Source organism: Saccopteryx leptura, chromosome 11, assembly GCF_036850995.1.
Source record: "Saccopteryx leptura isolate mSacLep1 chromosome 11, mSacLep1_pri_phased_curated, whole genome shotgun sequence".
Taxonomy (NCBI): domain Eukaryota; kingdom Metazoa; phylum Chordata; class Mammalia; order Chiroptera; family Emballonuridae; genus Saccopteryx; species Saccopteryx leptura.
In genome coordinates, this window is record NC_089513.1 from 10,988,577 (window position 1) to 11,014,173 (window position 25,597).

The 25,597-nt window shown below is 43.0% G+C and overlaps 1 protein-coding gene across 3 annotated transcripts in view; it reads left to right on the forward strand.

Moving 5' to 3' along the window:
* PIGN (phosphatidylinositol glycan anchor biosynthesis class N) overlaps nucleotides 1–25,597 on the forward strand; it is a 97,906-nt gene that overhangs the window by 65,008 nt on the left and 7,301 nt on the right. For all 3 annotated transcript variants that reach the window (XM_066352761.1, XM_066352760.1, XM_066352759.1), the window contains 6 exons: nucleotides 830–916; nucleotides 2,971–3,026; nucleotides 3,308–3,383; nucleotides 5,515–5,588; nucleotides 11,316–11,358; nucleotides 13,990–14,042. In XM_066352761.1, coding sequence (XP_066208858.1) covers nucleotides 830–916; nucleotides 2,971–3,026; nucleotides 3,308–3,383; nucleotides 5,515–5,588; nucleotides 11,316–11,358; nucleotides 13,990–14,042 — 389 coding nt within the window. The remainder of the gene's footprint in view (nucleotides 1–829; nucleotides 917–2,970; nucleotides 3,027–3,307; nucleotides 3,384–5,514; nucleotides 5,589–11,315; nucleotides 11,359–13,989; nucleotides 14,043–25,597) is intronic.

Sequence of the window (25,597 nt, forward strand, 5' to 3'; positions counted from 1 at the left end):
TTGAATAATTACTGGTTTTTAACTTTCAGTCCTGGAATATTAAAACAATACATTTGATCAGATTTAAGTAAATGGTCAGACTTCCCTTAATATTAAATATTTAACAATTTAATATTAAACACATATTAAATATTTAAAAATTTAATATTAAATACATATTAAATTTTAAAATGAGGTTCATGTATCATTTTTTAACTTCTAATTTTTAACGGAAAGCAGATCTTCCTTTTCTAGAAGAAAAATATTAAGGCATCCTAAGGTTGGACGATTAGATGGGGAGTGGGGGAAAAGTTGCCCATTATTTTTTGATGGAATGGAAGGGATTAAGCAAGAGGACACCCATCTTCTTGGCACTTCTATCTTACCAAAGACAGAAATATTTTGCTTTTTTATAAAGAGGAAATTATTTCTCTACAAATAGAATTAACAGCAGAACAGACAAATAGATGAATATTTAATCTCATCATGCTTTTTAATATCATGCCATATCTGGGTGAGAGAAGATCAGAACAAACACACTGAGAATCAGGTCTTAGAAAAACGGAGAATTCTATAGGGATTTAAAAGTGAAGCATTTATGTAGCTTTAGAAGAAGCTCAGTTCTCTCTTTTGTTACACATACATCCACACTACAATTCTGTTCAGTATATTATTAGCAACGTATTTTTTGACAGACTTTATTAAGGTGTGATTCAGCTATAGGAAAAGATTTGTTGTTGATTTTGTTGTTGTTTGTGTAAGGCATCTTCCTAGCGGTTGTAACTTAGACAGTAGAAGTAAAAGTAAGTGAACTGTTATTGTGCATTCACAAATCTCTTATCCCTCACAGGTCACTGGTGTGCAGTTCTCCTATAGTGCTGACATAACCCAGTTCCGACAGCTCTGTCTGGATGACATCCGCAGGGCCTTGTTCCTTGTATCCTTTGTTTGGGCTTTTGTTTTAAGTTGCTGAATCTCCCATTTAATGGAGTAAGAGGACATGAAAGTTGTTTCTGCCTATCTCTTAATAGTAGAATTACCACAGAAGACATTTAACCCCCCTCACACCATATTTTTTCTCATAGTTCCAATTTAAAAAGATTTTTGAAACCATAGAAAGCATAAAGAATGACATAAACAACTATATATTTGTGCATTCCTACCATTCGTAATATCAACAGGTAATATGTTGTCACATATGTCACCCATTTTTTAAAATATTAAAACATTACAGCTAAAGTCCAAGTCTCAACTCCCAATTCCAGTCTGATTTTCTTCACTGTTGTGAGTTTGGTTTGTACCTTCTTACGTGCATTCTATACTAGACTCATGTGACATCTGTCTCACAAGGGCTTTGACTGACACTTGTTCTCCTCCTCTGGCTTCCGCTGTCAGTCTTGCCTTTTCTTTTTTTGCATGCTCCATCTGCTCAGCAGATATGAGCAAAATACTTCTTTCCTTGAACCCTACATCCCCCTAAATTACAATTTCATCGTGCCTTTCTGTTTACTTCCAGGCTCCTTGAAAGAAAAATCTATAGTGGCTACTGCCATTTATGTCCTGTATCCTCCAGCCTGCACAGTGCCTGGCACGGTGGTTTGGCACGTGGCAGCTCTGTGAACCTTTGCCAGATGTCTCTACTGAAGCTGTGCTCTCAGCGGTCCGCAGGGCTTTCTGACTGCACAGTCTAATCCACTCTGGTTTACGTAGCCACTCTCTAATGTTCAACTCCACTGATTTCTGTTTCTCTCTTCCCTTGACTTCCAGGACATGACCTGGGTTCTCTTCTTAGCTTGCTACATCATCTCTATTCTCCTGCCCTTAAATTTACTCTTCCTTTGTCTGATGTTTTTTTCCCCAGTTCTGTCATTAGCCTCCTCTTACTGTGCCTGAAAAATGTCATCCTTTCCTATAGCTTTGACCGACACCTCTGTGAACACAACTCAGATCTGCTTTTCCTGCCTTGACCTCTCTCCCGACTTCAAGAGCCATATTTCCAACATTCTGCTAGGCATCACCAGATCTCTGTCCAAACCTGGCTAGTCACTGCCTACCCCTTTCCGAAGTTGCCTTGTGGCAGGCCTCATTGCATTTAATGATGTTGCCATACTTAGTCAGCATAGGAGCACTTGGAGACTATTTTATTCATATTTCTATTCTCAGTGCCTAGCTCTTCCTCTGCTAAACGCCAGACAATAAATGTCAGTTGATTAGTTGATTGGTTGAATGGATGGATCTATGAGTGCATTTAAGGTTCAAGTTACCAACTCAGATATCAATTTTCACTAAAAGTTGTCATGATTCCTACCTCCTCTTCTTTGTTTCTGTACCACTTTTGTGCATGTGTCTATAAAAGCAAAATCACTAACATTTATCGAGCCCTTTCAATGGGACAGGTACTACTTTAAGTACTTGACTATCAGTAAGTTCTTAGACATCAGTAGGATAAATACCTACTTTTTATTTCTGTACTGATACAAATGCAAATTTAAGAAATGTCAAAAGGATAGTTTACATTTTCTCATGTCTCATTCTCTATTGAATTATTTTGAAACATAATATCTTATTTCCTTCTGTAGTGGGCACAGCAAGCATATATGAACTGAAATAGTATTTCAGCTGAAAATGTCTACCACAGCACAAGGCCTGCATTCTCCTTTTGAAAAAATCATTAGCAGCCTACTAGAGGCACACGAACCCTCCTGGCTTGTGTTAGAGAAGGGGAGAATAGTGACCTCCCCAAGGTTACTAGTGACAAGTGAGGGTGGCCTCCCCGGCCTCACTGTTCTCAGCACATTGCTTCTGCAGTCGGGTCCCTTCCCGATGCATTCCTGGGAAGACAGATGGAACAGACATTTCCAGCGATTTATGATCAAACATACAAGGGAGAAAGCAAATTACCCTCAGAGTAGAATAGGCTTCTCTTTTTTAAATGGAAAAGAAATGTGTATGAATTTTGTCTTGTTTTGGCATTTCCTTAATTCTGTTTAGGTTTTCTTCTTAGTGACAGCATTTTTTGGAACTGGGAATATAGCTTCTATTAACAGGTAATTTCAAATGGAAAGGGCATATATATAACCAAAAAGTAACACAAATTGGGATTTCTGTACTTGCTTTTTATACTAAAGGATATATTTTGGAGATTGATCTGTATTGGCACATAGCTCTACCTCGTTCATTTTAGTGGCTTCATAATGTTCCTTGATACAATGCATGCTTGTGTTTTAGTAAGTATAGATTTGAGGAAATTTCTTCTGACATTTTAGCAGACATTCTTTTAAAGTTGCAGCATGAATTCTAAAATCATTTTTCTCTGTTCGTTCCTTAGCTTTGATCTTGCCTCTGTCTACTGCTTTCTGACCGTGTTTAGTCCTTTTGTGATGGGAGCCCTGATGATGTGGAAGGTTAGCTTTCTTATTTCCTTAAGATACTGATTAATTAATATGGAGAACTCATTGTAACATTAGGATTATGTAACATGTGACCTTAAGATTGTATATAGTCATTGTGACAAAGTTAAGTAACATGAAAACGAGGTGTCATCTCAGACACCACAGAATGGGGGGTGGGACCTGCTAGCTTTTAATGCAAAAATTAATATTTTTGTTTTGCTCTTACACTCACTAGTTTCATAAGAGTAGAGAGTCTATTTAGTGCTGGGAAGTGCTGTCAAAGGTGATTAGAGTCTGTGGGAAGTGTAATACTGATCCAAATAGCATGGCTCCTCAAGATCCAAGGCCCCCGACACATGTCCCCACCCACAGACCATCAGCATGTTATAATCTCTCGTAGTCTGTGTACCTGGAACTGGATTCATTCATTCAACAGATGTCACTGAGTGCTTACACTCAGGAGCACGCCCCACCAGCTGGGTGCTGAGGATACCGATGTAATAACTAGCTTCTCAGCCTCTCAGGGGTGCATACTTGGGTGGAATTTAATGCGTGTGCTCGCCCTTCTTCTCTGGGGGCATTGTGCTTGTCTGTTCCCTCTGCCATGGTGCCTGGCACAGTTTACGTAGTTAGTACAGTCCTCCCCTGGAATCTGAGGGCCATTGGTCCCAGGACACCCCCACCCCCACAGATAACCGGCGTCCATGAATGCTTCAGTTCCTGATGTGATATGGTGTGGTATTTGCATATGACCTGCACTTCCTCTTGATTACTTTAATCATCTCTAGATTATTTATAATACCTAATACAATGCAAATGCTATCTAAATCGTTGTTATAATGTTTTGTTTAAGGAATAATGACAAGAAAAAGTCTATACATTTTCAGTACCAGTGCAACTATTGCAGGCCTAACTACATAGTATGTGTCAGCAACAATGTAACTTCTTTTCCCCCAAATATTTTTAATCTAATGTTGGTTGAACCTGTGATACAGAGGGTTGACTGTATGTATTTGTTTCATTAAAGTAACTAATATCCACCAAACATCTGATTGCCTTCTGTTCAGACCACAGAAGTAATAATTGTAAATGTATGCATCTCTTAATAGGATTAACATCCTTTTTTTTTTACTGTACTAATACTAATGTAATTTTAAGAAATGTTAAAAAGATACTCATGTTTCATTCTCTATTGAATTATTGTTTTAAATGTATTTCTTCCTTAATCTTAATTAAGATTAAGACTGGTGGTTGTTCTTTTCTTAGTCTATGAAAGAGTATGGACCTTTTAATTTAAAACAAGAAAAAAAGAAAGAAAAACAAAAGTTTTGATGAGAGTGCTAGGTCTTTAACCTCTGTCCTCGTTCAGTGAGCATCACAGGCACACCCTCGCTGCCCCCTTCTGCCTGGCGGGCTGCAGTGAAGGTCCCCTGACCCCTGTTTGGGTCACAGAGCCTTCACTTGAGAAAGGGGCTTCTGCAGTCTTGAACATTTCTTTTCCATGTCTTCTCACTCTCCTTTTTTAAAAGTATCAAGTCTTATCTTAAAAGCTGCTCACCGGAAAGCAATATATCAAGATATCAGTGTTAGCTTTGGATTATGAATTTTCAACCACTGTAAATTTTTTATACCTTTCTCAGTTTTTTATTATTGTTTCCAGCGAGTATGAATTTTATAAACATAAAGAAATTGGTACCAAAATAAAACAACCAAAGCAATGGTAGAGCCGCTAAGTCATGTTTATGGAGTTACAGTATCAAGTAACTTGATCTGTGAATCAAATTATTAGGCTCCATAATTTATTTGATTTGGCCATTTTGTGCCTTTCACACCCTCTTGAAATCATTTGAACGTGGTCACTAAAACAGTGAATTAAGTGGAACAAAAATTAGCAATAGATTTTATTTGGAATATGTGTGATATTTTTTTATGCGACACAGGCTGTGGACGCAGTTTTAAGATCGTCTCCGATGCTGTTCTGTATGTCGCTGCTATGGCTTTATTCCAGTGTTGCTCTGCACTAATGTAGGCCACATTTATGAGAGAGATTGAATATCCCATAAACACAAATAACACTTATTTCACCAGGCTTTTCAGAAATGCTCCAGTGACCCCTGGCATTATTTGTTCTTCTTTTAAACAGATTCTCATTCCCTTCGTTCTTGTGATGTGCGCTTTTGAAGCTGTTCAGTTAACCACCCAGTTATCATCAAAAAGGTAAGGTGACTGTTTGTGAGCTGTTGGATTGGCCCACTTTTTGGCAATGAGAGTAAGCATTTGAGGCTAGTTCATGTGATTGCTGTTAAGACACTATAACATAGATTGTTTATTATAAAAATGAGAAAAAATCCTTCATCCTTTAATCAGAGTTCAGTTTCATTAGAGGAAATCAGTCCAGAACCTCAGGTAGACAGATGACAAATACACTTTCTCAGCAGTGACATATTATTAGAATAAGATTCAGACTGGTGAACAGCCTCTTTACACAGCAGTAAAACCTAACAGTTAAATTGTAGTGAATAACTTGTATGTGGTAGATTTCACTGTGCCTGGAAAACAAACCAGGGATAGCATTCTGCTTTTTGGGGGTTATTTCTTAAATATGTGTTAGATCAGTGGTTGTCAACCTGGTCCCTACCGCCCACTAGTGGGCGTTCCAGCTTTCGTGGTGGGTGGTAGCAGAGCAACCAAAGTACAGTGATACCTCGGTTCTCGAACATAATTCGTTCCGGGAGAACGGTTGAGAACCAAATTGTTCGAGAACCGAAACAATGAAACCCATAGGAAATAATGGAAACTGGATTAATTTGTTCCAAGCCCCAAAAATATGCCTATTTACTGGTGCTTTCTCACAAATAACGACTTCATTGATGCTGTCACCTGCTAACTCTTTTTCTTTAATGAAAATAAGAAGCAGCTTCTCCATTTCCTCCATTATCTGAGGCCTTTGCTTTGTTAACAATGTAACACCTTTGGCAACATTGGCAGCCTTTATAACAGCTTTATTCTTAAGGAAAGTTGAGATAGTAGATCTTGGCATGCCATACTCAGCAGACAGATCTGAAACACGTGTGCCCTGTTCATATTTGGCAATGATTTCTTTTTTCAGCTCAATCGTTGTTCTCACAGCTTTCCGCTTACCTTTGTCTGCATTACCACTTCTGGCTTTCTTTGGACCCATGTCTAAGGGTTAAATTCAGTGTACAAAGCGTGCACAAAGCGTGAGTCTCTCCACAAAGCGTGAGTCTCACCACAAAGCGTGACTCTCACCACAAAGCGTGACTCTCACCACAAAGCGTGACTCTCTCCACAAAAACGTGATTCTCTCTCTCCACAAAGCGTGACAAAGCGTGACTCACACTGATGACGCAGGCAAGGCGCGCTCGGCCGAATGAACGCCATTCGGCTCAACTCGGCTAATCTCGGACGTTCGAGTTCCAAATATTTGTTCGGATTCCAAGACAAAATTTTCTCGAATTTCCTGGTCGAATACCGATTTGGTCGAAAGTCAAGGCGTTCGAGAACCGAGGTACACTGTATAAATAAAAAGATAGATTTAACTATAGTAAGTTGTTTTATAAAGATTTATTCTGCCAAACTTAGTGAAAATCCGACATAAAGTACTTGGTAAGTAATTATTATTATATGCTTTAACTTGCTATAACTCTGCTTTATAAATTATAAAGTAAAGTTACTTCCCTACTTTATAAATCACCATTACTGTGAAACCGGTGGGTGGTTAGAAAATTGTACTACTAACAGAGATACAAAAGTGGGTGGTAGGTATGAAAAGGTTGACTACCCCTGTGTTAGACAAATGTGTTAACATTTTATTTTTCATGGCTTGAAACTAACTCTTCTAAGTGTCAGTAATACATGTAGTTTCTCAGTCTTGATTTCTACACATTTGACAAATGGAATAGAAAGTATTTTTTCTGAGTTTGGGGGAATTTCTGGAGTACTCAGTTGTAAGCAGTTCAGTTCCTAAAAGAGAAGCTGTCAACTCTACTATTTACTTTTCTTAACCAATAAAATTGCCTCATCAGCGCTGGACTGGTCAGCCTCTGAATGACATTGGAGCTAGATATGAAGCTTCCTAGCAGTTCTGTTATTCTTGAGTCAAACTGGCACATTCAATGCTAAAAGAAAGAACTAATATTATCATGAATTTGCATACTCTTCTTGATGAGTTTAAACTAGAACTGGGTTTAGCATATTATTAATGCATGTGCCAAAATAATAAAAAAAGAACATATTTTTTTCACTGTTTAAAAATAGTAGAAATCTGGTTTCTAGCTTAATTTCTTATGTTTTTGCGGGATATTTACATAAATTTAGCATTGAAAGCATGTATACATTGTCAATATCTCATAAAAGTTATTTAGATGCAATGAAAAACTAATAACTAATGGTACTTTCTTGCATTTATAAATGGATACATTTTTTAGAAGAGATTTTACTTAGTTTAAATAAAAAAGATCTGGGTAAACATGGAATGAGAAGTAGAAGGCTCATCAAAGTGTGTGTGTTACGTGTATTTGTGTGTGTAAGTAGTGTAGTAGTAATTCTGTCCAGAGACTAGTGCAGTGAAAAACAACACAAAGGGAGAGAACTGAGGCAAAGGTGACAAAGCTGAGGCTTTATAAATGGCTTCTCTTTTGACCACTAAACTTTTATAAGTCACTGGCATGTCCCCCTCAATGTCACACGGGCCCCTCAAATCTAATATGTTACAACATGGAACCTTGCCATTTTCTTTCTTCCTTTTGGAAACGAGCTCATCATCCTGTCTCTATCCATTGCACAAGCCTGAGCCCATCCATCCCTCCAGGTCACATCCCCTTGCTAAATATCACTGATATCTCCTTCCCCTTCTACCCACATTTTAAGTCTCATTATTTATGTTGCTAAATATTTTCTTACAACAATTGTTGAAAGTCTAAGGGTTAAGATGGGGGTGGAGTTCACACTAGGGACCTACTCATTGTATCCCTAACGCCGAGAATGAGTTTGGTAACCATGAAACGATTCTGCTTTTCTTTCTTCTCATTCCTTAAGTATGCGTTGAACAAAGCTGACTTATAAAAGCTGTGTTAGCATTATTTTATTTCACATGACTTTAAAACCATCTTTTCTAAATGTCAGTAATTTACCTAGCTTCTCAGTCTCGATGGCTGGCTTTACCTCAAAGGCTTGTGTATTTTGGGTAGAGGCTATAGAAGGAGGCACATGGCCATGAGGTCCCCTAATGGTTGATCCACTAGGAATGCTCTTGCCTGTAAGCGATGCACACCTGTCAGCGGCTCAGAGAGACCTGGCTGTATGTGTCTCACATCACATGGAGTCTAGAGGTCGCCACGAAGGTGTCTCAGCAGCCCTGTTTTTCTGCTCTCCCATTCCTGGGGTGTTGGCTCTTCTCCGCACGTCTCCATGTGTCATATCTGCCATGCAGACCGGAGGGGCTGATGGGAGAGGAAAGATCTGTGTCGGCTGGCTCCCTGTCCCCGTGAGGGGAGCCGTGTCTTTCCCCACTGCCCCACTAACTGGCTTTGGGCTGTCTCAGTGACTGGAACTGCAGCTGGTTCACGTTCCTCCTAAGCTGACAGGTGTTAGCCAGAAAGCTGTTTCCTCGTGCCCTACACGAACTGAAATAAATATAAGATGTTTTGATACGTCATTTTGAATATACTGTTTTGTTCTGCTAGGTGTTTTGAAAAACATTTTAAAAATCAAAAGAACTTTTAAAAAGATATTTTTAAAATATCTTAAAAGATTTTTAAAAGATCTTTTGTTGCATTCAAATTGTGTTGATTCTTCTTCTCTTGTTCCAAAAGAACTGGATTCATAGGGTGAAATTGTTTCAGTTATTAGATGATTGTAAGAAGGAAAGCAGTTTGTAATAATTGGAGCTCTGGGACCACGAAAGCTAGTGTAGACAAAGCCTTCGTTGGAATTGTAACTTTGGGAATTCATGCTGGGTGACCACTGTGTTCTCTATAAACTCTTAACAAAATTAATGTATTTTATTGTATGTTTGTTATATCAGATTTGTTTTAATGGTAATACTTCAGTAACATATGATCAGTCTGACTTTTATCTGCATATGTGAGATACATATTGAGTTACATTTCGATATTTTCAAATCTATAGCGAGAAAAGTAATTACTACTTAGAAAAGAGTCATAAACCTTGACCAAAATGTCAAAATGGATTTTGGATTTCAAGTTTTAGAAAAAAACATAAAATCTTTGGGATTTGGGCTTGGCCCAAAGAAATTAGACTTGACACCAAAACCATGATCCCTAAAGGGAAAAACTGATAAATTGGACTTCGTCAAAATTAAAAGCTTTTTCCCTCAAAAAGCCCTGATAAGAGAAGAGTGAAAAGACAAGCTACATCCTGGGAGAAGATATTTACAAACCATACATGTGACAAAGGACTACTATCTGGAATGTGTAAAGAATGCTTAAAATTCAACAATAAAAACTAATAACTCAATTAGAAAATGAGCCAAAGACCTGAGGAACATATATGTTGACAAAGAAGCCAAAAAAATAAAAAGATGTTAAGCATTATTAGCCATTAAGGAAATGCATATTATAACCACAGGGAAGTATCATTATATGACTATCAGAATAGCGAAAATAAAAAATAATGACACCACCGAATGCTGGTGAGGATGCAGAGAGACTGTTCTCGTGCATGGCTGGTGGGAATGCAAAATGGTACGACGGCTTGACAGTTTCTTAAGAAATTAGACATGCTACTTACTGCCTTACAATCGAGCAGTTGCACTCAGGCATTTTTCCTAGAAAAATGAAAACTACTTTTGCATTAAAGCTCGACACAATGTTTTGACAGCTTTGTTTGTAATAGCCACAAACTGGACACAGTCCGGGTGCCCTTCCATGCTTGGAGGCTTAAGCAGACTGGTAAATCCACAGTGGAGGACTACTCAGCAGCCAAAAGGAACAGACTGAGACAAAGCATCTTAGATGAATTTTAAGGGAATTGTGCTGAATGAAAAAGGCAATCCTAAAAGGTTACAGTGTTATATAAGTGGTTCCACTGGAACAGCTCTCTTGACATAGCAAAGTGATAGCAATCGGGAGCAGATTGGTGGTTCCCAGGGGCTAGGGCAGGGGTCGGGAACCTGTGGCTCACCAGCCAGATGTGGCTCTTTTGATGGCTGCATCTGGCTCGCAGACAAATCTTTAATAAAAAAAATAATAATGTTAAAAATACAAAACATTCTCATGTATTACAATCCATTCATTTCCTACCACTCATGTTCATGGTTGCAGGTGGCTGGAGCCAATCACAGCTGTCCTCCGGGACAACACCAAATTTTTATTGGATAATTAATGCCTAACGTACACGGGTGGTTGTATGGCTCTCACAGAATTACATTTTAAAATATGTGGCGTTCATGGCTCTCTCAGCCAAAAAGGTTCCCGACCTTTTGGGCTAGGAGCTAGGCAGCGTTCGGAGAGAGGAGGGTAGGTGTGACTGTGAGAGTGTCATGAGGGCATTGTGATCACTGTCACTATCCTGGCTGTGATACTGTACAATGTACTATGGTTTTGTAAGGTGTTACCATTGGGGGACACTGGGCAGAAGGTACAGAGGATTTCTCTGTATTATTTCTTGCAATTTCATGTGAATCTGCTATTATCTAAAATCTTTAAAATCACATTCATGTCCCTTTCATACTATTGAAATAAGTACTGAGTGTTAAGTGACAGTTCTTAAGCCCAGCCCATCCCTGTGGAACAGTTGTCCGTGATAATCTAAAAAGCGCTCTGTCAAAAGTAATCTTTTCAGATGGAAAAATGCTAACAGACTATTGGGTTATTTTTATTCTCATTTTGATTTTAATGTGCTTTAAAAATATGTCTGTTGCATTATGTGTCATTTTTCTTTCTTTCTTTTTTTTTTTTTCAGTCTTTTTCTCATGGTTCTCGTCATATCAGACATTATGGCCTTGGTAAGACATTTTTGAATATTCACTATAAATAAGACTGAGAAGCCAAGCACTGAGTTAATGCCCTCAAGATAAATGAGTGTGCGTTTCTGTGCATGAATTCTCTAGGTATTGAGTTATAAGTGCCGGGATAATTTACACATATAAATGACTTTCTGTATGACTCATATAGTAAGAGTGCTGTTGTTAAGGTGTCAAAAGTCTTCTTAATTTATTCTAATCTGTTATTTTATACCTAGTCTTTCATTGTGCATTGTGTGTGAAATGAACTTCCATAGGAGGTTAACAGAAAAGCTAACTTTAGATTTAAGCAATACATTATTTTCCTACTTGAAATGTTGATTTTTTTTAACCCTTTTCTCAGATTGAAAAAGAAAGGAAAGGTGGAGGGTAGGAAGGAGGGAGTAGGAGGAGGAAAGAGGAAATAGAGCTTTTCAAGTGGGTTCATGTTATCAAGACGATAGAGCTAATAAATGAACTCTGAGTGAGGAGCATGTAGTGGGCCTCTTGTATGTAGTATGTTAACAAAAAGAAGAAGCTATTTCACACCTGTAAGTTCAGGGGCTTCCCAAAACTACCCTCAGGTTTGATAATTCACTAGTGGACTCACAGAACTCACTGAAGACTGTTACATTCACAGGTATGGTTTATTACAGGGAAAGGATGCAGGTTAAACGCTGCTAAGGGAAGACACAGAGAGTGGAGTCCAGAAGGGGTGGAAGAGGATCCGGATGCAGAGCCCCGGTCGTCCTTGCCCTATAGAGTAGGACAGCGTTACTCTTCCAGCACCAGTGTGTGACACTTTACAGAGAGGATTGCCAGCCAGGGTCGCCAGCGCCTTGGTGTCCAGACCAGTGGAGCTCACCCACATATCATGCCCATGGCTGACCTTTACTCTCCAGTCCTTATCGAGGTAGAACTGGTAACGTGGCCCAGAGCCCCCAAAACAGTCACATTATTAGACTGTTCAGTGACAAAGCCCTCCCCCACCAGCAAAACATTCCTTATCAGGCGTGATGGTCCAGGGGCCCAGAAATCACCTCTCAGTAACTGAGGGCGAAAGACAGACCTCTCCTTGGATGCGGTTAATTCTGCACTCCACACCATCCTATGCCAGAAGTAATTACAGGCAGCACTTACAGTCACTTCTCACATCAGCTTCCCAGTCTGTTGACTGAGATGGGAACATTCTGTGTTGTATTTAGCTGATGATAAATAGAGGCAGACTTGAGATGTTGTGGGTTCCGTCCCACACCACCACCATAAAGTGGGTGTCACCATAAGTGAGTCATAATCTCTTTGCTGGTGGAGGCCTTCTTGCCTTCAATTTATTAAACACACACACACAGACACACATAATGACTGTGAAGTATAATAAAGCAAAGTGCAATAAAACAAGGTATGCCTGTATAGTTCTGAAATTGACCACACATAATGTAGAACAAATCAGCTTTCAGTTTTTCTCATAAAATGGCAATTAGGCAAGACATATTAATAGGGGAGAATTTAAAGTCCCTGGTTTCAGGTGTTATAGAGAGTCAGGTTGCCTAATTTAACTTAGAAAGTGACTTGTGTCCAGATTCTGCTCATCGGACAGGCACCCTCTGACCTGTCCCCAGCACACCTGGGACCTGCCCAGCTTTTCCGGGACCATTGACACTTGCCCGGTTTGCCTCCTCTGTCAGAAACATGCTCCTCCCACATCTGCCCAGTCTCCTGTTGCATCTGATTCTTTAGACTTCCCACTGGGGTGGCCTTCCCTTTTGCTCCTGGTGTGGTGTGCGCCCCTTCCTCTGTGCCCCCGTAACGGCCCACATTTTCTGGTGACAGCACTCATCACACACGCTCCTGGTGATTTGGAGTCGTTCACGAGATTATACACCTTGAGAGAGCGTTTATCTCCAGAACCTAATGGTGATTAGCACAGAGTAGGCGGTCAGTAACTATCAGTTAATGAGTGGGGTTATAGCTTAATGAGTGGGGATGTAGCTTCTTTTCCTTGAGGTCTTTGGTATTATTTAATGCTTTTTTTTAAAGTTGGTTTTTGCCTGACCAGGCAGTGGTGCAGTGGATAGAGCGTCGGACTGGGATGTGGATGACCCAGGTTCGAGACCCTGAGGTCGCCAGCTTGAGCGCGGGCTCATCTGGTTTGAGCAAGGCTTACCAGCTTGAGCCCAAGGTTGCTGGCTCGAGCAAGGGGTCACTCCGTCTGTTGTAGCCCCCCGGTCAAGGCATATATGAGAAATCAGTCAATGAACAACTAAGGTGCCACAACGAAGAATTGATGCTTCTATTCTCTCTCCCTTCCTGTCTGTCTGTCCCTGTCTGTCCCTCTCTCTGACTCTGTCTCTGCCACAGAAAAATAAATAAATAAAATTGATCTTTATTTCTGCTTATTCACAAATTTCACTTTTGTGTTCATTTGCTTGAATGGTAATGCTATTTCTGGCTTTTAGATTCTTATTTTAGTCCAAGAAAAAATTTCAATAAAGGCATATTCTTGTTGATTCCAGTGGTAAGGTGGTTCTCAGGGGTCAGAAATATGAAATTCATAATCTAAAATAACATTGTTTTTTGTCTGAATCTAAACAGCCTTTTTTTTTCCATGAAACCATATTTTGTTTTCTTTTACAGCATTTTTTCTTCTTAGTCAAGGATTATGGCAGCTGGCTTGATATTGGAACAAGGTATAGTATATATTCACACAGAAATTCTTAAGAGTACAGTAAAAAAGTAAATTGATGTCTTAGTATGGAAGATGCCAATTTGGTTGTCGAGGTAAGCATAGCATGTAGCAATTATTCTTAGCCTCTGGTAGTGAGACCCGCCTTTCTGGTTCTTGTGCTGAGGATGCTAGCAGATGTTTTCTTGGGATGGTGTGTTTCAGGGTGTTAAGTGTGGAGAGAACAGGATGGGAGTGTGGGGGGTGAAGGGACGCTGCCTGAATTGGGGTGTTCAGGGAACATCACTCCCCTGTCTGTGTTCTCATAATCTCTTCATCTGTCTTTAAAAAAAACCAAACTATACAGGTTATAGTGTTAATGTGATGTGACAGCTTAAATTGCATGTAATCATTATCTGCCTCTTAGAATCTTTAATATAGAAACATTTTAGCATGTGATACTGGTAACATTGTTATATATAGGATAATCTGAATGAGAGCTCAAGTTCTTCTTTATTGTGATTTGAATGTCAGTGATTGCCTTCATCTGATACATTTCTTCCTTTTTGCCCTTTGTTTTCAAATGCATTCAGAGACAGGTGTTTTTATAGACCGGTTTTATTTCATTCGGGCAATATTTATTCAGCTCTTGTGTTGCCAGGAATTGAGTGGGTTTGGGTGAGACACTCTGTGTTAGACTTTCTGTCTGCTGTTCTTAACCTCTTTAGGACGCTCCGGGCTTGTGCTGCCTTCTTAGTTCCACCCTGTCTGCCTCCCTGTCTGACCTGAATCACCTTCATTCCTACATGCTAGGCGCATACAAGGGACTCCATAGATCATAGATTTTATTACTCTGAAGTCTGAGTGATTGAGAACAGTTTTGATGGTTATTTTCACCAGACCTCTGATCCAAGCCGAGAGTGGACCCGAGACAGGCTTTAGACTACTGCACCGGGGACTGAGCTGTTGATTTCTGCCCCCTTTACGCTCTGAGACCACTGGCACGTGGTTGCATCCCTCCAGTCTCCCCCCGCCCCCATTTCTGTAGTCACTTTGAATGAATGAATCCCCACGAGGCACTTGGCTCAGTGCTTGGCAGCTCAGCGCTTCCGTAAGTGGAGTCGTCATAACGCTATTCCGTAGCTCTGCTGTTAGCACTCGTGGTGTTTCTCGTGTTCGTTGCACCTTTCCTGACTCTGTCCATAATTTGCTGGGTTTGTATTCATTTTAAACATAGGTTGGAATTTTGTTTGGAAAATACCCTCATAAAATATAGCATTTTTGTGTGTAAGACATTTTGATTTTACTTTGGTAGTAAAATGTACATAATATAAAATCTACCACCTTGACCTTTAAAATGTACAATTCCACGGCATTAAGTACATTTTGACTTTGTTGTGCAAAACCATTGCCATTATCTGTCTCCATGACCTTCCTCATACCACACTGACGCTCTGTGCCTGTGAAATAATAACCCCCACTCCCCCTCCGTGCCATTTGTTTTGTCTCTGAATTTGACTGCTCTAAGTTACCTTATATAAGCGAAATTATACAGAATTGAGCCTTTGTGCCTGACTTCTTTCACTTGGCATAATGTCCTCAAGGTTCATTCGTGTTGCATCATGTTTCAGAATCTCCTTCCTTTTGAAGACTGAGTAATATTCCACTGTATGTCTATGCATTGATGGACACTTGGGTTGCTTCTGCCTCCAGGCTGTCGTGAATGGAGCCCCTCTGGACACAGATGGAAGGCTTTGTGATGGCAGAATCGATGTTAGTTTGGCTCTAAATACATGCCAAGGAGTAAAGAGGAGATGACTTTTACGTGCAAATGTGCATCCTTAGTTCTGCACAGCATCGCTGACTTACATTACACAAATGAAGAATTTGATTTTCTCTGATCAGCTTAAGGTTTATCTTTACCTGGCAGATCCTTTCTTCAAACTGCACATTTTACCCTTATTACTAGTAATACATAAAACACAACACATTTTAAAATATCCATGATTTAAATTCAATCCAAATATTTATTGATTAGCAATTGTATGCTAGGGGAGCTGCTGGGAATGGAAAACAGTCCTGGGCTCGCAGGGAGCTTAAAGCTGGAGGAGGGAGTAGCTGCATGCCTGGGCAGTCTGGGGCAGGGTGGGACCTTCCAGAGGGGTCTCCCAGGTGCACTGGGGGCCTTAGGCATGGCACCATGCAGCCTTGCAGGGTGGGCAAGACCGTGGAGGGAGCACTGTTTACACACTGTAAGCGGGGGTCGCTGAGCCCGGCGGAATGCGTCAGGTGAGACAGTTGAAGATCCACAGTGACACCTTGCAGGAACACTGATGTCTAAAGGCAGAGAAGAAGGAAGGTGGAAATGAGACTGAAGAAGTGACCAGAAATGCAGGAAACCGGGAAGAGTGGGAATGTGGAAATCAAAAGCGTGTTTCAGGAAGGAGAGGGACCCCGCGGCCCCCCCAGGGGAGATGGAGTGGGAAGGACGTGAGGGCCGCACAGCCCAGGACTCGGCTCTGGAGCGCTGGTGTATTTAGTGCCAGACTGCCGCCCTAAACCAGCACCATCTGTCCCTGGGCGGGGACTGTGAACCAGAGAGCATCATTGTTCTCCTCCCTACCAAGACCCCAGTAAAGTAAACAGACCCAGCAAAAGTGAGAGGCTGGAAGAAGAACTGTCAGTAAATGCTAGTTCAACCAATTCCGGGGATGTGGGTACTCAGAGAGAGGAAGGAGCAGCTGGAGCCTGTCAGTCGGCTCTGCGGAGGGAAAGGGGGCCCTGGAGCTCCAGCTGCAGTCACCACAGTCACCCCGGTCACACCGCAGTCACAACCGCAGTCACCCCATAGTCACCCCGGTCACACCACAGTCACTCACCCTGGTCACTCCGCATTCACTCCAGTCACACCACAGTCACCGCAGTCACCCCACAGTTACAGCAATCACCCCACAGTTACAGCAGTCACAACACAGTCACTGCAGTCACACCACAGTCACCGCAGTCACCCCACAGTTACAGCAGCCACACCGCAGTCACCGCAATCACACCACAGTTACAGCAGTCACCACAGTCACACCATAGTCACCGCAATCACACCACAGTCGCCACAGTCACCCCGCAGTTACAGCAGCCACACCGCAGTCACCCCACAGTCACCGCAGTCACACCATAGTCACCGCAGTCACTGCAGTCACACCATAGTCACCGCAGTCACCCCACAGTCACCGCAGTCACACCATAGTCACCGCAATCACACCACAGTCACCCCGCAGTTACAGCAGTCATACCACAGTCACACCGTAGTCACCGCAGTCACCCCACAGTCACCGCAGTCACACCATAGTCACCACAGTCACACCATAGTCACCGCAGTCACCCCACAGTCACTGCAGTCACACCATAGTCACCGCAGTCACCGCAATCACCGCAATCACACCACAGTCACCCCGCAGTTACAGCAGTCACACCGTAGTCACCGCAGTCACACCACAGTCACCGCAGTGACACCACAGTCACCGCAGTCACACCATAGTCACCCCGCAGTCACCCCACAGTCACCGTAGTCACCATAGTCACCCCGCAGTCACCCCAATCACACCACAGTCACCCCACAGTCACCGCATCACACCACAGTCACCCCACAGTCACCGCATCACACCACAGTCACCGCAGTCACCCCACAGTCACCGCAGTCACCCCACAGTCACCACATCACACCACAGTCACCCCACAGTCACTGCATCACACCACAGTGTGGACAGAGGGAGTGAGGAAGGGGCAGCCAGGCGGGGTTTGCAGGGTGGCCCTCTCCCTGAGCATGGTGTCAGGAGGCTCCCTGCAGCCTGCCTCCTCCCCTCAGTCCCCGCAGAAAGAGCTACATTTTACCTACAGGGAGAAGCCAAAGGACACCCGTGCAGAACCTGGGGGGAAGGCCCGGGAGAATCCCACTGCTGTGATAGATGTGACTCCGGCGCAGAGTAAAGCTCCGCCCGTTCTAGCATTGGTAGCCACCTTCCACTCGCCCAGAGGGCAGAGGCAGGCACGCTCCTGCTCCTCCCTAACGTGACATAACAATTTCTATCACACACGTACAACTTATTGGCCACCATCCTATTTGTGAGTAACCCCCAGATGAAAAAGAAATTTCTTAAAAAGTGAAATAGACACTACCCTGTGACCCAGCAATTAGCGAGTTCATGACCTCTCACTTGCAGAAAAAATACATGTTCAGAGAAAGTCTTGTGTAGGAATTTTCATAGCCGTGCTGTTCATAATGGCCAGAGTTGGGAAGCAACCCAGATGTTCATCTGCATGTGAGTGGGTACATGAATTACGTAGGCCACACGTCCATACAAAGGCGTTACTTCTTACTATTAAAAAGAAATGAAAGGCTAATGAACTCAACTGCATGGACGAATCTCATGAAACTTCATATTGAGTGAGAGAAGCCAGAGAGAACAGTGTATTCCATGAAATGCTAGAATAGGCAGGGTTGACCTTCAGTCACAGAAAGCTGATTAGTAGTTGTGTGGGGCTGGGAGTTGAGGTGAGCTTGATTTTATGGGGAGCACGTGGGACCTTGGGGTGATGGAAGTGTTCTGTATGTTGATGGTGACGATGGTTGCAGGTCATCTGTCAATACTCGTCTAACTGGATCCTGAAAATGGTTTCATTCCTTGTATATAAATTATATTTCAAAGCTGATTCATAAGGAAAAACAGAAGAATTAAAATCACTATCTAAAATTGAAATGAGAAGGCTGTCGTGTAAGTAGCTAAATCCTCTGTCCTTGCGGGAACTTAATCAATAATCTTTTAAATGGATGTATCATTAAGCAGCAACATAAAGACAAGCGTGTACGTTAAGGAGGTAACCACCAGGAAGTGGTCAGAGCGGCTGCTCTGAGAAGCAGGAAGAAGGAATGGGGGATTGCTGCTCTTTATTATGAATCTGCCTCCATCATCGTAGCACGGCACGTGTGATGCTGATGCAAAATGAATGAAGGGGAAGTGCATCAGGGAGGTGGGAGGCAGGCGGAAGAGCTGGGTGGGTGGACAGCTCTTTCTCCCGCGCCTGGAATAGGGAGGGAGGATGCAGGCAGGGTCCGGGAATACCCTCGCACCTTTCTGTGCGGCACTGGTGCCATCTTTTCGTTTTACCCGGGAGCACAACAGTATTACAGTTGGAAGGACGAATGTCCCTCCTTACATCAATTCTGATTACCTTCCGGCAGTGCTGGACTTCTGGAGGCAGTCTTGGGGCCCAAGTGGAGTAAGCTCGTTTCCAGGGCAGAGGCAGGTGCTCTCCACGGGGCCGAGCCAGGCAGTGCATGCAACGTGAGGTCCTCGTCCGCAGCAGCTGGTTGCGGAGACGTGGGCCCTGAAGGCCATGGTGAAGGCAGTTCAGAGACCAGGAAATGCATCTGTATCAGGTACAAGACCAACAAGAAGGAAGCTCAGACTTGAGTAGGGGGCCCGAGGTGTCAGAGGACCACCCCCAGTCACAACACAGATAGATAAGCAGTGTTTGTGTCGGGGTGAAGTGTTCACGGTGCCTTCCAACACTTTCTCTTGTGTGATCTTTGTCATAACACTGCGAAGTAGATAGTATTTTCCACAACAGATACAGCCACTGTCTTGTTCTCCAGATGAGGACGTCGGGGGCCCGAAGAAGAGTGTGACTTGTTCATGCCCCAGACCTGAAAATGGCGGGGCAGGTCTGGGCGGCTGCCCTCGGTAGCCAACGCTGCAATAGGCCCTTTGCCTCTCACTGCCTCTGCTATATAAAGAGAATTTCCCAAAATGTTTGTCTTGTAACTCAAATAAGCTCATTTTTTAAAGTGGAATTATAGCTAATCCCACATTTGTAGTTGTTGCAAAGGAACCATTCACTGCAGTGTTTTGAATAGAATAAATTTAGGATTTAAAGGAGAAATATTGATTAGGAGTGAATGAGCCAAGAGGAAGGGCACCTTAGGTCGGAAAAGTCCTATTTGGGGGCAGAAACCTTTGTTAAATATACAAAGAGTCCTGTCTTCAAAGAAACTCTGTGAGACAGGGAGTGGCTAGAACGTTGTGACCAGGAAAGGCTGTCACGGGTGCAGGCGGTGACATGCCACACGACCCTGCACGCACTGCACAGTTGGCAGAGTCAATTCTCGGTCATGTCAGAAGATGGAAACAGTGAGTCTCGCACTGGTGGGTGAGGGACAGCCTTGTGAAATAAAGAACTCTATTGCAAGGAGAGCTGCAAGGTATGGTCTGAAAGTCCTGCATCCCTCTTTGTCCAGAAGCTGTTCTATCTCCTTCACAGGATTCCTATTGTTTACTTGAAAACATTCACCATTGTCTTTGGAAAAATCTGGATTGTCCTTTTTTTTAATGTTAAGGTGTTTGGTGTAATTTCATGCAATTGTGTTTGTCTCTTCTGGGACCCCAGCAGTTTCCAGCAGCTGTTTGGAGGAGAGTTATTTTGCCACAGAAACACATCTAATCAAACTTGGGCAGAAGCCAAGTTAAGCAGTGACTGAGAAAAGTTAAGGATTATAAAGGAAGGTATTAAACTGATACCATAATTAGCATTAAAATGTCATTTATTACACTCTGTGAGTTGTACATATGTTATTTCATTAATTCTCGTGACAGTGATGCAAAGAAAATGGTTTCCATTTTACAGAGGAAGAAACGCTCCCAGAGACCAGGATTACACAATTAACTATCTCATTCCTTTGCATCGTCTGTGCATTTCAGATATAGATCATTTTTTCAGAAAGTATCACATAGTGAAGACTCACAATGTGAAAAGTGTTCCCAGGCATTGGCAAGAACCCAGAAATGAGTGGGGTCCCTGGTCGCAAGGCTTCGTGATGCCCCGTCTGCAGAAGATCCCGGCCTGGGATGTTGCGTGGGGAATCCATGCACTGAGTGGGGGGTTCTGAGGGGCGTTCCGGCCCGGGGAGCGTGTGACTGACGCGTGGCCCTCAGGGAGGGTCTAGCGCAGGTTATGAGGCGTAATTGTAATGCAGGCAGCACCCAGATAAGGGCTGTGTGAATTCAGAAGGAGGGCCACTTCCTTCAGGCCTCAGTGGCTGAGAAAACATTCTGCGGGTCTGCGTTTAAGCTGGGCCTCCAGTGAAGGTGTACTTTCAGTTAGGGGACTTGGAGGTTTGGGAAGAGTGTTCTAGACACAATGGATCTGAGCAAGGCTGTCGAGGTGAAAGAGCCCAGTGCATATGTTTGTGAAGTGTGATAAATCACTCGGATTTCAGAAACTATCGGCTTTCTGGGAATTTGTTAAAAACGGCCTTTGAGAGCCTCAATTTGGACAACCTTGGATGCAGAGCGACGGAGCCATATTCTTTGGCTCTACTTGACTCTGGTACTTAGCTGTTAACCACTCCCAGTGAATCCCTGCCTAGGAGTCAGGAATCCTGACTGCCTTTGTTACTGGAGTTTCCTTCAGAGACTGAAGGAACGGAGGCACTCGCTCGCTGTCAGGGTCGTTGTGGCATTGTCCTGTGTGTCCCCGCTGTCATCGCCTGGGCAGCCTGGCTACAACTCTCCTACGGTCCCCAGCGGTCACTCTGTGCCACCAGCCGGGCCTGGCTCTGTCCTGCTTCTGCAGGGTCCGTGTCCGGCCGCAGAGCCCTCCACCCCGTCAGAGTGCTTGGCAGCAAACCCAAGCTACCAACTTTCCTCTGTCTTTCCTTGATAGGGTTCTTTTTATCTTTTTAAAAAATTATGGCTGTATATACTTACATAACATAAAATTTACCACCTTTTTAAAGTGGTATTTACCATATTTAAGTGCATAGTTCAATATTAAGTATATTCACATTGTTGTGCAACCAATCTCTAGAACTTTTTTCTCTGGAGAAACTGAACTCTGTATCCATTCACCAGCAGCTGTTTACCCTTGTCCCCAGCCCCTGGCCACCACCATCCTGTTTACAGTCTCGATGCATTGGGTACCTTATCTAAGTGAATGACACTGTATTTGTCCTTTTGTGACTACTTCCACTGAGCATACTGTCCCCAGGGTTCAGCCGTGCAGCATGTGTCAGAATTTCTTTCTTTTTGAAGTTTAGATAATAGTCCAGGGTGTATATACAGTGTGTCCGTAAAGTCATGGTGCACTTTTGACCAGTCACAGGAAAGCAACAAAAGACAATAGAAATGTGAAATCTGCACCAAATAAAAGGAAAACTCTCCCAGTTTCATACCTATTCAGTGCAGTTCGATGTGAGCTCACGCACAGATTTTTTAGGGCTCCTTAGTAGCTATCCCGTATAGCCTCTACAGACTCATCACTGACTGGTGGCCTACCAGAACGGGGTTTCTCCACCAAACTGCCGGTTTCCTTCAACTGCTTATCCCACCGAGTAATGTTATTCCTATGTGGTGGCGCTTCGTTATAAACGCACCGATATTCACGTTGCACTTTGGTCACGGATTCGAATTTAGAGAGCCACAGAACACACTGAACTTTTCCTCTGTACTGCCCACATCTTGACTGGCATGGCCGTGGGCTGCTCCGCTGTATACACGGAGTTACGTCATCATCTGCACTTGCGCACATCCTGCCACATCATCCTACAAAAATTGGGAGGGTTTTCCTTTTATTTGGTGCAGATTTCACATTTCTATCGTCTTTTGTTGCTTTCCTGTGACCAGTCAAAAGTGCACCATGACTTTACGGACACACTGTGTATGATATTTTGTTTATCCATTCATCCATCAATGGACCCCTAGGTTGCTTCTTGGCTATTGTGATAATGCTACTGTGAACATGGGCATTCGTTACCTGTTCGAGTCCCCACTTTCGGTTCTGTCCAATGTATAAACCCAGTAGAGGGATTGCTGGCTCATGGTCATTCTAGTCTTCCTTTTTTGAGAAACCGCCATAACATTCTCCACAGGAGGTGCACCGTTTTATATTCTTACCAACGGTACATAAGAGTTCCAGTTTCTCCACATCCTCGCCAGCTCTTCTGTTTCTGGCTTTTGTTTGTTTATTGATAGTCATCCTGATGGGCAAGAGGTTATCTCATTGTCATTTTGATTTGCATTTCCCTCATGACTAATGATGTTCTGCATTTTTCTTATGCTTGCTGGCCACTTATATGTCTTTGGAGAAATGTCTGTTCAAATCCTTTGTCTATTTTATTTTTATTTTTTTAATTTATTCATTTTAGAGAGGAGGGGGGGGAGAGAGAGAAAAAGGGGGGAGGAGCAGGAAGCATCAACTCCCATATATGCCTTGACCAGACAAGTGCAGGGTTTTGAACCGGCAACCTCAGTGTTCCCATGTCTACGCTTTATCCACTGCGCCACCAGAGGTCAGGCTCCTATGTCTGTTTTAAAATGGGTTGTTTTTTTATTGTTTAGTTGTAGGAGTTCTTTATATATTCTGTACATGAATTCATCAGATATAAGATTTGCAAATATGCTCTATTCTACAAGTTGCCTTTTCCTCTGTTAATTGTGTCCTTTGATGCACAGGAGTTTTAAATGTTGATGTAGTCCAATTTAACTAGTTTTACTATTATTTTTTACCTGTGCTCACTTGATTGTTGAGGAGGCCTTGTGCCATTGCAGAATCGCATTTAACATTGACCGTGATGTTCTTAGCACTGGGACGGCCCTGCCAGCCCTGTTCCATGCATTCCTGTATACAGCTATTGTGAGAATAAAGTGTCCATCAGAGAGGATATAATAGCAAAAAGAGGGACTGCGGCAGCACAAAACAAACATTGAGCATCGTTCAAACCAAAGGAAATGGCATGAGCAATAGCACTCGTGGGCTGAGAGTGCCGTGACGGGCCCACTTGGCAGGACAAGCCACAGGAAAACGTGTGAACACCATGTGTCAGCACTTCACTGACTTACGATTCATAATAACATGCTGTGTAATTAATAATGGCTATACAGGGTCAGAACTGTGTTAGAAACATTTTGTGGTAGTAACGGTGTTTTACAGTGAGAGCTGACTGACACCTACTGTGACCATATGTCCACGTTTACCTGGAATGGTCCCCGTGTAGCCATGACAGCCTCACCTATACAACAGGAAAAGCCCAAAGCGGGTGGGGAGATGATGGAGGCTTGGCCGGCTGATGAGTTCTGTGTGCCGCTGTTTCTCAGTCTCAGCGCTGCATCCTCGCGATCTACGCCCTTCAGGTGAACGGGGCGCTCGCCCTGAGGGCTGTGGCGACAGAGGACTGCAGGCTCAGTGCCGGCCAACGAAGGGGCGGAGGGCGTGGAAGGGGCCTGCACACAGTCCTCACGCGCTCTCCTGGGCATTCCTGCAAACGGCCCCTTGCCCTGCTCTGTCTGGGTCATCACTGTCACCATCCAGTCCCAGTGAGGCCCCGAAAGGAAGGAAGAAGATTGCAGAAGGCAGGGAGGGAGTGGAGCGGTCGAGGTGGAGAAATTAAATGAAACCGCGTTAGTGAAGTGGACTTTCTGCAAGGTGAAGTTTCCGTTCCTGCTGTCGCTCTTAAGTCAGAATTCCAGAACCTTCCCTCTGTGTCCTGTACAGCAGTCGTGGCATGTATCGCCACAGGGAGTCAGGTGGCATGGTGTAGGTTAGGAGTGGCTCCTTCATCTTCATAAGCATCTAACTGAATGTCAGGGAAAGGCTTGGATGGGGGAACATGCTTTAAGATTCACAACCAGAGCACCATGTAAGAGGGTTCACATATCAAACCTGCGTTATTCTACTTTTTCCTGCTTTTTATTTGTGAGAGTGTTGGTTTTCAATTTTGCTTTGCTAATTATTCCTGTGTCAGTGCCTGTTTGGAAAGCTGAGATACTTCTTGTCATGTTGCTGGTATTATTAAACTTGCTAGCAGAGCGCCATTAATGGGAACCAGGGTGATCTAAACTGGGCTGCTGCACTGGTCTCGCTCTGTGACACGTTTTATTTCTGAACGCTTTTGTGTTAATAATACAGTTAATAACGCTGGCATTCTGTGCCTATTATTCACAGCAATGGAATGTTGTTCTACTGTCCTTGTGATTTATTGCTTTATAAATACAAAATGGTGAGAACGCATCCCAGAATTTTGGAGAAGGATGGGAACTGACCGGCCCCAGGAACGTGGTCTGCATGCATCTGTCTTGTTTACAGTCATGTGGAGACTGCAGTCGGTTTTTGGAATAGGTTTAAGATTCCCTAGCTGTTCATTTCAGGTTAACAAACAGTAGTTTCTTTAACAACAAAGGCTACATACAGTAGGAGGGTATGAGACAGTCTGTTTACAGGGGTAGTCTAATAGGTTTCAAGTGCATCTTCCAAGCAGATCTTACCAGAATGAAACTGAGACTTTGAGAGGGACGACCCGGTCAGCAAGATGAGCGGACACGGGTGTGAGTTCCGTGTCTGGAAAAGCCAGGGCGCCAGGTGTTTACCGGCTATGGAAGGATATCCTGCCCAGACCAGGAGATGGCGCTGGGCCGACGGAGTTGTTATGTAGCATTCTCTCCTTTTGATCTGTCACACTGTGTCTTCATTTGTAGCAGGTCATAAACTCTGCAGAGCATGCCTTTATTAGGACGTACTGAAAGAAGTGCATTT